The 13,888-nt window shown below is 36.3% G+C and overlaps 1 protein-coding gene across 7 annotated transcripts in view; it reads left to right on the top strand.

Annotated features, from left to right (window-relative positions):
• The window catches only part of LOC113110957 (sodium-driven chloride bicarbonate exchanger-like), a 33,993-nt gene that overhangs the window by 7,972 nt on the left and 12,133 nt on the right, over positions 1-13,888 (top strand). For all 7 annotated transcript variants that reach the window (XR_003293235.1, XM_026275288.1, XM_026275283.1 and 4 more), the window contains 5 exons: positions 7,659-7,740; positions 11,720-11,863; positions 11,955-12,093; positions 12,422-12,582; positions 13,617-13,805. Coding sequence is in view for 6 of the 7 variants with exons in the window: in XM_026275288.1 (XP_026131073.1) it covers positions 7,659-7,740; positions 11,720-11,863; positions 11,955-12,093; positions 12,422-12,582; positions 13,617-13,805 (715 nt within the window). In the remaining variant the exon portion in view is untranslated. The remainder of the gene's footprint in view (positions 1-7,658; positions 7,741-11,719; positions 11,864-11,954; positions 12,094-12,421; positions 12,583-13,616; positions 13,806-13,888) is intronic.

The following is a 13,888-nucleotide window of genomic DNA, read 5'->3' as shown; positions in this document are numbered from 1 at the left end:
TGTAGGGAGCAGTCCCGCCGCTCTCAACCAATCGAACGACTTGGATCCCATTCATCCCCCTTCAGCCTCTTCAGCTACCCCAATAATCCCCTCTCTCACCGCTCATGGTCATTCCTGTGCAATCACATGGTTTTGATGGCTTACATGCAGGGCAGTCTCTGGGACAGACGAACAGAGCAGATGAATAACGTGACCGATGGCTGGTGACACGCTGTTCTGTTTCGGTTGTTTAAAGGGTCTGGCATCGTGATCTTCTATGAAAAAGACTGCATGCAGCAAATGCACGTTATCATTTAATAAAGTTTCATAGGCAGAACTGGGTCACAAGGCACCGTGAGCCAGAAAACTGCATGCAGAGCTTTGTGTGCTGCAGAAGATTAACAGGAAGTGATAACATTTCGGTGTACAAAGACATGTTTACGGCAAATCCAATGTGACTAAGTGAAACAAAATTATAAAATGATCACACCAAAATGATTTGTGCTGCTTCTATTGTTAAATATTCTATTTAATATCAGTTTTATTTGCATAGTTTTTTCATTTTGAATTACCTTTAATTTGTGTTTTTCTTTTTTATAATTTCAGTTTTATATCAGTTATTAATTTTAGTACTGAAATATATCAGTTAGTTGCCTAGGAAAAATTTAAAAAAATGCATCTAATAAGTATATTTAATTTGAACTTTATTTCAGTTACTTAGTTAACAATAACAGTAAATTGTTAATCAATGGTTGATCTTTTAAGAGGTCATATGATGTTGCTAAAAAGAACATTATTTGGTGTATTTGGTGTAATGAAATGGGTTTATGAAGTTTAAGTTTCAAAAAAACTTCCACATACTGTACATTGCTGTTTCTTCTCTATGTCCTGCCTTTCTGAAACGTGTTGATTTTTACAAAGCTTATCGGTCTGAAAAGCGAGGTGTGCTCTGATTGGCCAGTATATTAAAATTGAAATTGCATCATATGACCCCTTTAATTTAGTTAATCATTAAAACACCTAGGGCTCTGTCATACACCCGGCTCAATGCGATGCAAGGCACAGGTGTGTTTGCTAGTTTCAGTCCGGCGCCATTCGCATTTTCCCATCCAGCGCCATGTTGTTTAATTAGCAAATGCATTTGCGCTCATGGTCGTGCTGGTCTAAAAAGAGGTGTGTTCATTTTAAGGAGCTGAAAATAGACTGCGCCATAGACCAGCTCAAACCTGGTCTAAAGTCCTGCGCAATGTTTTTTTTTTTTTTTATAAAAAAAAAATATATATATGTACACTCTTAAAATAACAAAGAAAAAACTATAGCAAAAGTGGATTTGGACATGCCCTGAGTGCACCTGCACCCTGCGCTTTACACTTTACATTTAGATCGTTAAATTAGGTCTCCTTAGATTTTACACTAATCTATAAATAAAATCTTATGCTAATCTCAAAAGTTATATAATTTTTCATTTTTAATATAATGTTTTTGGTGTTTTATTTATAATTAATTTAGACAAAACATTATAGAATTGTAATTATTGGTTATCTATAAAGTGGAAATTATTTGTAAGAAATTAAATATATGTGGCATCCATAATACATTTATTTAATATTTTTATATTTATTTAATACATTTATTAAACAAGTTTAATCCTGCATTAGTCAATAATGGATCATTTCAGTACAATGTTATATAAGTTGTTTACAGAGATGCATTGTTTTGTTTAAAAATCATGCTTTTGTGACATAAATTCTGATCTGCAATGAATATGACTTAAAGTCTCAATGACATTAGAATCTGTTTGCCCCTAACTTCCTGTTTCAAAAGTACATGCATCAACAAAGGACAGAAAACTGCACTAATTAAGCCTTTTTTGTTGGGGTCTTCAACTCAACATTTGTGTGTGTGTCACCTTTAAACTTCCGTTGTATGTTTATGCTGTACTTTCAAGAGAACATCGCCTGAAGGAGCCTCCAGGCCCTCAGCTTTCAGTTCAGCCACAGTTGACTGGACGTTCCTCCTCAGAGGCGACTCTGTCTGCTCTGATTTTAGGAGTGAGAATCATTAGTCCAGGAGTATCTGATCTTCTTTCAACTCCTGCAGAGCCTTGAGGAGTTGTGATGAAATCGTGGTGCTATACAAATCCCAGCACAACACTCGGCTTGTTGTAGTTTGGCGATTACTCCTCGCATTAATCTGCCTTGGTAACCCTGAGCATAAAGCGATTCGGCATCAATCTCCTAAAGTCTTAAAGTCGCTCATTACAGCTCACTCACTCCGGATGGAGCAAAAAAGACTCATCCGTCATGCACCGTATATATATATGACATGACCTTTTAATACGCTATTAACCATTGTGATCTAATGCTTGATCTGATGTCATCATAAAAACATGCATTTGATGAAGGATTATACATCCTTGTGTCCTCATAGTGCCTCTTTGTCTCAACACAGTTTGCGTTATTAGTGGAAAGAGTTGACTGAGGTCTCCTTAGATGCAGAGAGAAGACTTTGAGAATGCTATCAGGGCTGGAGAATGATGATGTTAGTGTAAATCCGAATCGTAATTCTTACTGGAAAGCACAAAAGAGCCTTTCAGAGCAGGAACTCTTATTATTCAGTCTGCTGTCTGATGAGATCCATTGCTATTCAGGAATGTAGTGTGAATATACATGTACATGCACTTCTGCAGTTAATGGATGCTGTTTAGAGAATACGAACAGTTCTGGCTCTGGAATTTCCTGTAAGATGTCCAATCTCTCAGGAAAAAATGACTCTACAAACCACAGGAGTAAAATATATGGAAGCTTAATGCATTTGCAAAACCATTTGTCTTGTATTTCTGTTGATTTGTTTTGTGCAGTATTGTTTGAACACAGAGGCAAAGAAACATGCATGTGGGTAGTATATATCCCTCATTCAACGTGTCTTTTCCATCGTTCCTCTTCTGCTTTTAACAGTGGCCTTCTTTGTCATCGTTAAATGGGGCATGAGAGGACAGCAAAGGGTGTCTCTGGAAAGGATGAAGTGCTGGAGATACTCTCCGGCTGCTGGAGATTCATAGGCAGCTGTTATCTTCAGGTTCTGGGAGATGTTGGACAGCTAGGTTTTGGACTTTGATTCTTTAAACCTGTATAGTATTTTTTAATGGCAGATGTTCATATCTTAAGTGCTTTTTAAATTAATTAATTATTATTATTTTAATTAAAAAAGTCAATATAAACATTTTATTTTAGAATATTTTAAATCAAATAGTCAGTTGAAAAAATTGAAAATTCAAATTTGGTGGTAAAGGGTTAAAAGTATTAAAGCATAATGAGAAATTTTCCAAAGCAGTGGTATAATAATTTCTTGAACTTTATTTTGTTCCATCAGACACTCTCTCTTTCTCTCTCTCTCTCTCTCTCTTTCTCTTTCTCTCTTTTAATTCGGAATAACATGCAATGGCAAGTTGTGCACAAAAAATACAAATGCATGTATATAACAAACAAAAAACGGTCAGTTCTGATTTCGTTTTGATGTCATGTTGACTTAAGCAACATTAATGTCTTTCAGCCTGTGGAAATGCTGGTTTGTTTGTTTTTGTGGAAGACGGAGGGACTCTGTTTTTAAATATAAAATGAGGTCAGGAAAGATTTTTTTAATATTTCATGGAAAAACTGCAGTGGGAATCATGGCTGATTATAGTAAATCTCTTAAACTTCCTATGAAACTGCAATCACACAATTATATTAAGTATTTTCAAAATCATCATATATATATATATATAAATTACAGAAGGTATTCATGCTCCCTGATCCAATTGCAATTGCAGTTGATTGATTTGCATATTATATCAAGACAGCTTTTATATAAAAAATGTAATAAATAAAGCTCTAAATTGCTCTGCTCTGTAAGAAACCTGCATGTGAGAGTGAGTGACCCCAATCCCTCCCCCACTTCTGTGCTGCATGTGTGTATGTAAATCTGTGTCCACATGTGCGAATCTGCTTCATCATTATTCAACTCGAGCAGCCACGGTCATGTGACTCGGCGTGCCGCTTCTGCTTAGAGTGACTGAATGTCGAAAGGACATAAAATGGAACACAAAGAGAAGAAATGGATAAAGAAATAAACAAAGTGTGAAAGATTAGGGATGATGAATGTGTGGGATCTTAGCTATAATGTCACACCTCAGCTGCAGACAAGAAGCTGCTTATTAATATAAAGAGAATCCGGCCTGTGAGACACACTGTTAGCTTTCATTAGTGAGGTCTGAACACAAAAGGGTGTGTGAATGTGTGTGCATGTGTGTTTTCATATGTTTGCACAGGTGTTATATCTGTCAAACTGTTTTTTCCCCCTCCAAGTCTTTATGTTGTTATGTGTCGCACTAATGACGTGTTCGACAGACGTGTTAATGAGTTATCAGAATATCTGCATGCACGTGTGTCCTTCATCTCTTCCTCCAAGAACAAGATGGAGAGATTAGGGCTCATGTTGATGACATCACAGGCAGCCTGAATGGAGCTTCCCATGAGCCTGCTGGGCTGAGTTGCCATGGTTATCTGTATAGATCACTCTGGATTCCCATTTATGGTTTCTTTGCACTCATGAGTGTGGCCACACACACACATGCACACATCACAGCTCAAGAAAAATGAGTCACCGAGGCAGTGATGCTCTGAGAGAGTTTATTTTATTAGACAAGCATCATTATTACTAATGCTGTGATTTAATGCATTGGGTGCAGCCCTGAGTCTGCATGGTAACTGCATTTAAAAATGCAACCAGCCACAACATCCTAACAGTGTTCTTTCATTTGAGAAAAACTATCGTCTTATCACACACAAACAGAAACTTAAAAAGACTTCACAGCTACCCATTAAATTAAAAGTTTGGTTTAGCTTGAAGAAACTGTAACAGAAATATATTAAAGGTGCAGTAGGAGATCTTGGTAAATGCTATCATTAGACTGATAGCACTGAAAGCGTACGTCTCACCTTCCTTGCAATCGCCGTCTAAAGCCATGCCCCCTAAACGCATTTATGCTCACAGACCATAATGCCAGATACAACATTACTACAATAGGCTTCATCAGCCGTTCCCAATTCCAGCTCATGTTTCGAAGTGAAGTAAACCCCAGCTCAGGGAGTAGGGAGCAATGAACACAGTGTAAGGATCATATCAATATACTAAAACTATTTTTTAAGGAATATTTACCAGAAAAATTACTTAACAGAATTTATTTAGCAGACAAATGTAAATACATAAAACTGGGAAAATAAATAAATAAAATATATATTTTTTAAATATAAAATCAATTAAATAAAGATGCTTGTGATTAGGGATGTCCCGATCATGTTTTTTTTTTTGGATCCAATCCTATCCAAGTCATTGAATATTGAGAATCTGCTGATATCGATTCCCGATCCGATACTTGTGTAGCCTATTCCTAGTGTTTAATGGACAATTCAATTATATTAAAGTTATTTAAATCAATCCAACATATACAGATTTGTGCTGAGAGTAAAAGTAATATGTCTATATGTTTATGTGTGTGTAATCAAATACTAGATACACTTTCTACTTTTGACAAAACCGGCTTAACGTACTGTATCAGTGCACCAAATCAGTGCATTCTCTTAAAGTGACAGCAGTTTCTTAATATTAATCATACAGCAACAACAAAGAAATCACTCATTGCTCTTGATTGAATAGCTTTTGTAACTTTAATAAAGATTAATCCTTAAAGATGCAATGTGTATAGAAATGCAAAATAGTATACATAACTATGTTTTCAGAGGTGTATAAAAATCTTAATGAACCGTTATGTTTTTATTACCTTAGACTGAGCAATTTATATCTCCAGACGCCGCGGGTCCCCTTACATGGAAGTTGCCACCATGTTTCTACAGTAGTCCTAAACTATTTTTTTCATGTACTTTATTCTTGTAATCTGATTACATAATCCCAGATTACATGTAATCATTTACTGACAAGCACTGGCAAACACGTAGCAATGTTTGAAAAACTCACACCATACGCTTTGAATGCTTTGGAAATATTTAGCAATTTATTGGCACGGTTTCAATTCCAACCACCGCTAAAATTATTATTATTTTTTTTTTGAGAATGTAAATATCTAGTTAGAATTAATCAGTACCACTATAACCTAGAAAAAAAATATTGATGAGTGTTTCATCCATATAGGATGACCTGTTTGAGGGTTAACAAAGCACAGTGTGCCATCAACTCAGGTACAAGCAGATCTCACAGTCATCTATGCTTTTAAAATGAATGGCTTCACTTCTTCTGTGGGCCGTAGCCATATGTCACTCTAAAAATGCACAACTGATTATGTGCAAGCTCCTAAAGTGTATGAATGAGTTCTCCATCTAAACTGGAGTGCGGCTGATCTAGATTCTGAGCCACAGGCTGGTGACTCTTTGTCTTTACATGCTACTAAAACAATGTCATTTATGTTCTGAGGACAGCTAGCGGCAGGCCACGTTAGTTGTCATGGAAACTGTCTGCTAAGGTTAGGCTCAGGCAGACGGTTGCTTATTCTGGGATATCATCTGTTGGTGGAGTGAGAGGGAATAAGGGTCTGTTATTGCCACAGTATGGCATTTAATAGGAGTAAAACATGGGCTTTGGAAGAAGGCATATTCAGATATGGGGTGTGTGATAATGACAAAAAAAGTATATTGTAATATATTTTGGAATTTTGTCGATAGCGATAATTAGAAGACTTTGGCATTCTTCATTTTCTGTGCAGCAGCAACAGAAATTAACTTTTGCAACAAGTTTAAATAGATTTTTTACTTTTTATGGACAATTTCTTTTTCTAACCTAATTAAATGTGTGCAGCATCTTTTATGTCAAATTCCTAAATTTAAAGGTTTAGAAAAATGAAAACTATGATATTATCGTAGATGATACTATATATCATAGACCCCTATTCAGATACAGCTATTCCCTGCACTCGAAAAATCATTGTATATAGTAGGCAAAAAGAGTATTTGAGCTGATTAATATGTCTGAATTCTTAGTATTCATAAAACAGTTGGATGTAAAGTACCTGGATCTGGCAAGATTCTGAAGTGTGCATCTGATGGGCACTTTAGTATCCCATTAGGCCAGGATTTGTGAATGGCAGTGATGTGACAAAACTAACACCATAGATCATCTGGCATTGACAGCATGGCAGATGTACCATGTCAGAATTTCAATTATACTACACACTGTTACTCTATACACTGTAGAACACACTTATTTAAATGTTGCGAAGCAATTTTCAAACCACATGTTGTAGCTACTACACAGTATTCAATTTCAGATGCAGCATTTGTCTGAAAGAAAATAGATTAAATCAGCATTTGTTAAAGGTTCCTGGTTTTAAAATAGTCATGCAGTACTGCATAGAATGCTAACAACCAATAATAAGAATAAGATCAGTGAGAAATGGATAGTTCTGTCATGACAACTCTTGGAAAGTGTAGCATGTACACGACACTGTTAACAGGTTGGTCTTGGTGGACTAGATCTGCTCTGCTGCTGTGTATGTGTGAAGCTCTGCTTGCCATATGCTTTGCCGTATTTCATAGAATAGATTGTAGGATAAGTTATCTGTTAGTTATCATCCATGAGAGAATACATTTGTATGTGTGACTGTTTAATAAATGTTTTCTGTTTTGTAGAGAAACGATGAGGAAGCTGTGCTGGACAGGGGTGGGACTCGGTCCATGCTCAACACAAATTTTGAGAAAGAGGAGCTAGAAGGTAACTGAAGCTGATTACACACACACACTCTAAACCTGGGAGTCAAACACACTGCCCAATGCATTAATATTTAAAAATAAATTTCATTATGCTTTAAAAACATTATATGAAAACACAATATATTTATAATATTCTATTTATAGCTTTTTTGTTGTGTGCATCATGTAACTCAAATCTTAAAACAGTAGAACATTTCTAAACCTTAGGTAAAACTGCAGCAAATACATATTAATAAGTTAAATTCCATCTTCTTTTTTTAGGTCTGAATTTGTGTTCAGATTATTAAGGCTAATGCTATCTAGCCAGTAGAAATGAATTGCTTTCTCTTGTGCATACAATTTTTGTTTACTATCCCAATATTAGTTTCTTAAGCAGCATAAAGCTGATTCTAAACATCATTAGGTCCTGAAGAGCATATGTTTTACACTAAATTTGCTCTCAACAGACATTTAGCATGCTCAGGCTCTCAAACGTTTTGTAGAATGGAGACCTAATTTTCAGACAGCAGAGAGGAAATAAATCTGGTGTTTGGCATTAGCTGTTCTTAGTCCTGAGGAAATATTCCATTTAGAGAAACATTTCATTCCAGCTCCTTTACACACACACACACACACACACACACACACACACTTGAGCCAGAGAGTGTCTCTGCCTAAAGAACCTCTCTGTTTCTTCCTCATCCTTACTTAACCTTATAATTGAAGAGAAAGTGTTGCTTTTTCTGTTTTAGTGAGCTGAATTTTATCTTCATCTTTATAACTGATCTGAATTGTGTGTAAAAGCAAGTGATTCATCTGACTTATGTAAAAGCAAGTGATTCATCTTTGTATAAACTACAACATGGCCACAAAAACCCACACCTCTAGGCTGCTAGGAGAAGATATCAGTGAAGGTAATGAGATAAAAGCACACGTGTGTGTGTTTGTTTCAGCCCTGGAGGTCTTTATCACTTATTTAGATGCTAAATTGCATGACTGACTGAACCAGTGAAACTAAAGCTCATTAGAGTGTGTATCTCTAAAGAGTGGGACGTTGGTGGTATTACAAACTGATGAGGTGATTCAGAAGACACAGTCAGCGTGGACCATATTCCTGCTCTGCTTTTGATCGCCATCTGTCTGCTTCACCTACTTAAGTCGTGATGTAAAGTCTGTTTCTGGCTACTCTGTGTCAGTGCCCAGGGCTACAAGCACACATCTCTCTCCACAGACACACTGTCAGAAAGCTGGAGGGTGAGAGTGAGAGAGGGATTTAATGCTATAGTTTAATCTGAGACTGTAAACAAGAACAGAAACACAAAGTACAGATCCGCCGAATCTGATTATATGACTGCAGAGATTGGATCTTGCACAACAGACTTGTACATCTGCTAGACGCTTTAAGATGAAGGAATAAAGGAAGTGTTTATCGTTAAAGGAACAGTTCACCCCAACAAACATTTTGTCATGATTTCCTCACTCTCTTGTTGATTGAGAACTGCACGGCTTCCTTTCGTGTATGGAAATTTGTAAGCATCCAATAACAGTAATTAAGACAACATGTTTTCTTTGGCAAAATGCCACAGAAATGTCTTGTTAAATAAACAAAAATAAATCCCAAATCAATCAATCAAATAAATAAATTAATTAATTCATAAATAAATAAATACAAATAATAATAATTAAAAAATTATGTTTTTTTTATAGCAATAGTTTAATATGCATTATAGGGAGGCAAGCTAAGATGAAAAGAAAATACCATCTAATAATTTCTGAAGACAGTCAGTTCCCCTCAGAGATGCATTCATAAAACCCCCAGCCCCAAATTTATCATCCGACTTGTAATGTATTGTCAAATATTTTCATTGATTTTCAGCCGGCTCAGGATGCATCGTTATATCTCTACACATTAAACATCACATTTGCTGAACAGGAAAGCAAGTATCTTGTCTGATTTCACAGCCTTGTTGTGTTAATAATTGCACTCTTAAGCACTATTCGGACGGGACTAGTTTTCTAAACTACGTTTGAGTTTCGAATCTTACCACCTGACGTCTGTGATTTCCATGTACCGATTCGGACGGGACTAACATCTCCGTGTTTATCACAGAGGTGGGAGGGTCTGATTTGTGCATCTGGGCGTCACAGAGATCACGCGCTCTGTATGCGTGCATTGCATTCATTCAGAATGATTGCCATTAGAATTATTACACAATAAATACTAAATGGCTAGTATAGCAAAACCATGTTAATGTGTGGTTCCTTTAGTTTAACTTGTTTTCCTTTTTTTTTTTTATTAAATGTAATTAAAACATTATGTAACTGAGTACATAAATGAACCTGAGTAATCTTACCTGATGCTGATATTACAATAGCCGGTATTAACAGTTTATGCGATCTTGCTCTTGATTTTATTATTTGTATTATTTTTTTATTATTATTTATTTGCCGCTAAGCAAATCTATCAAACATCCGCGCGGTAAGAGCATCTACGGTAATTCACGTGGGCCAAAACACACAAGGAAACGCGTTGTGAAATAAAATATCACCGGCAATCACAGACATTCGCATTCGGACGGGATTAGTTTTATCAGAGGATCACTGAGTTTGCTGAAAAACAGTAGGTAATTTGCTCTGGAATTATCACAGAGGTTGTGTGAGAAAAACACAGACGTGGCAGATTCGGACGGGATTAAAATCACCAAGTACGTCTGTGAAACGTAGATTTCTCTAACGACCCCCTGTGAAACTAGTCCCGTCCGAATAGGGCTTTACATACCATTCTAACTCAAACTTTCCACCTTATTCAAAAAAAGTGTTATATAAGTAATATTGTTCATTTGTGAAGATCTTGGTAGCACTTTATTTTACAGTACCTGTACTAACATGTACTTATAGTGTACTTACAGTGTATTTATCTAAAGCCCTATTCGAAGCCCGTCCGAATCTGCCAACTCTGTGTTTTTCTCACACAACCTCTGTGATAATTCCAGAGCAAATTACCTACCGTTTTTCAGCAAACTCAGTGATCCTCTGAGAAAACTAATCCCGTCCGAATGCGAATGTCTGTGATTGCCGGTGATATTTTATTTCACAACGCGTTTCCTTGTGTGTTTTGGCCAACGTGAATTACCGTAGATGCTCTTACCGTGCGGATGTTTGTTAGATTTGCTTAGCGGCAAATAAATAATAATAAAAAAATAATACAAATAATAAAATCAAGAGCAAGATCGCGTAAACTGTTAATACCGGCTATTGTAATATCAGCATCAGGTAAGATTACTCGCGTTCATTTATGTACTCAGTTACATAATGTTTTAATTACATTTAATAAAAAAAAAAGAAAAGAAAAGAAAAGAAAAACAAGTTAAACTAAAGGAACCACACATTAACATGGTTTTGCTATACTAGCCATTTAGTATTTATTGTGTAATAATTCTAATGGCAATCATTCTGAATGAATGCAATGCACGCATACAGAGCGCGTGATCTCTGTGACGCCCAGATGCACAAATCAGACCCTCCCACCTCTGTGATAAACATGGAGATGTTAGTCCCGTCCGAAATTGGTACATGGAAATCACAGACGTCAGGTGGCAAGAATCGAAACTCAAACGTAGTTTAGAAAACTAGTCCCGTCCGAATAGTGCTTAAGAAAGTTCTGGTAACACAAGGTAACTACATGGAGTAGGGTTAGGTTTAGGGGTAAGTTCAGGGTTAATACCTAGTTATTATATAGTTATTGTAATTACTATAATAAGTACATAGTATGTACATGAGGAACAGGACTGTAAAAATAAAGTGCTACCAAGATCTTAATAAACAAAACGACAAGCTTTAATGTGCACAGAGCCCCTTTTTTTTGCAATTATCCAGAAGCCAATGAATAAATCCTATTGATGCTAACTTCAGTGTTTGCCTACAAAAAATATGTATTGCCCTATAGCTACTTTGTTTAAAACATTTTGTGAAAACTGGCTTATTCTGTTTGTCCCTGGCAGGCCACCGAACCCTCTACATTGGGGTGCATGTACCACTGGGTCGAAGGTCACACAGACGGCATCGCCACCATGGACATCGCCACAGGAAGAGGTCACGGGAGAGAGACTCTGGAACCGAGGATGGCAGAGAATCACCTTCATATAGTAAGTCTGTTAGTCTAGAAGGATAAATGAAAACTTGATCGAGTCAAAAGAGACAGAGATAAATAATAAAATGTGTCTTTTATTTCTGTAGCAGACACACCATCTCAGCGTGTACAGTTCCTGCTGGGAATGGAGGATGACGAGGAACACATTCCTCACGCTCTCTTCACAGAGCTGGACGAAATCTGCCTGAAAGAGGGAGAGGATGCGGAATGGAAAGAGACTGCGAGGTACACACACACACACACAGATGCACACAGAGGATTGTCATTGTACCGAAGAGAGATGAGCAGAGGACTCAAACGGAGGAGAAGAATGGATCTAACATGTTAAAAACAAAAGAAAGAGAAAACAGAGGTCAAGTGTCACTACAAAGAGAGTATGATAGCTTGTCATCCGCATATATCCATTAGGCATATATCCATTACAGCTAATGCAATACAAGTTTTTGGTACTGTAGCTAAATGAAAGAACTAATGTAATAATCATTCTCATTTACGCTCTCTTTTTCCCAATCTTTCTCTTATCTTCTCTCTCATGTTCCTTGTTTGCCTATAGATGGCTGAAGTTTGAGGAGGATGTAGAGGATGGAGGGGAGAGGTGGAGTAAGCCATACGTGGCTACTCTTTCCCTACACAGTCTGTTTGAGCTGCGGAGCTGCATCCTCAACGGCACCGTCATGCTGGACATGAGGGCCAACTCACTGGAGGAGATCGCAGGTACTGAGTTTGAAAACAGTGTCCAGACTACATCTTCTCTAGGCCTTCCTTACAGATCCAAAGCAATCAGCATTCATCGTTTTCATTTCAGCAATATAACCCCATTTAGCATGTGTCACAATTAAATAGCTTGCAGTATTAGATTTGTGCATCACAAATTATAGTATGTTTAAAATAATGTGCCACAGGTGCTATTGATGTAATTTTTTGGGTTGGATTTTCACAATCTGTAAATGTTTTCATTTAATATTCTAATGCATGCCAACAACCCTTAACAAGCGATCAGTGACAGACACATCATTAAGATTTTAAATGTTTTCTAAAGAAGTTTCTTATGCTCATGAAGGCTGAATTTATTTGATCATAAACACATTGTGAATATATTCTATATTGTGAAATATTAATGCAATTAAAATATAGACTTTCTGTTTTAAGAAATTCTTGTGGTGTTAAAGCTGAATTTTCAGCAGCCATTACTCCAGTCTTCAGCGTCAAATTTTTCCATCAGAAATCATTCTAATATGCTGATTTATTATCAATGTTGGAAACAGTTGTGGTGCTTAAATTATTATTTTTTTGGAACCTAAGATACTTTTTGAAAATATTTTTTTGATTAATAAAAAGTACAAAGAAATAATGTTTTTTTTTTTTTCAAGATATTAACTGTCCTATACTGCCAAGATATGCTAAATTGTTAAAAAAGAGATAGTAAATACTTGTATTGTTACAAAAGATTTCTATTTTAAATAAATTGCTGATTTGTTGATCAAGAAACATTTCTAATTGTTAACATGTTTTGTGTTAAAACAGTGTTATATCGTGTTTGAAAATCATGATATATTTTTTTCAGTATTTACTGGTTGAAAGAAAGTTGAGAAGAACAGCATTTATTTGAACTAGAAATCTTCTGTAACATTATACATGTATTTACTGGCAATTTTTATCAATATAACATGTCCCGGCTTTTAATTTCTTCCAAAAATAAAAATGTTAGTGTATAACATTTATAATTTGTATTATTCGTTGTTTTTAAGATTTGGTTTTGGACCAGCACGAGACGTCAGTTTCTTTGGGAGAGGAAGTGAGGAAGAAGATCCGAAATGCTCTCCTTAAACAGCACCACCATCAGAACCAGAAGAAACTGGCTAACCGGATCCCCATCGTACGCTCTTTCGCAGATATTGGCAGGAAGCAGTCCGAACCGCACTCCATGGATAAGAATGGTATTGCACCACACTCTCCAGCAAATGCATTCTTCTGCTTTTGTCATGCATCTGTCTTATCATCCTTTTTTATGGTGTGTCTG

Source organism: Carassius auratus, chromosome 11, assembly GCF_003368295.1.
Source record: "Carassius auratus strain Wakin chromosome 11, ASM336829v1, whole genome shotgun sequence".
Classification (NCBI taxonomy): domain Eukaryota; kingdom Metazoa; phylum Chordata; class Actinopteri; order Cypriniformes; family Cyprinidae; genus Carassius; species Carassius auratus.
This window is presented reverse-complemented; position numbering and strand designations above follow the sequence as displayed.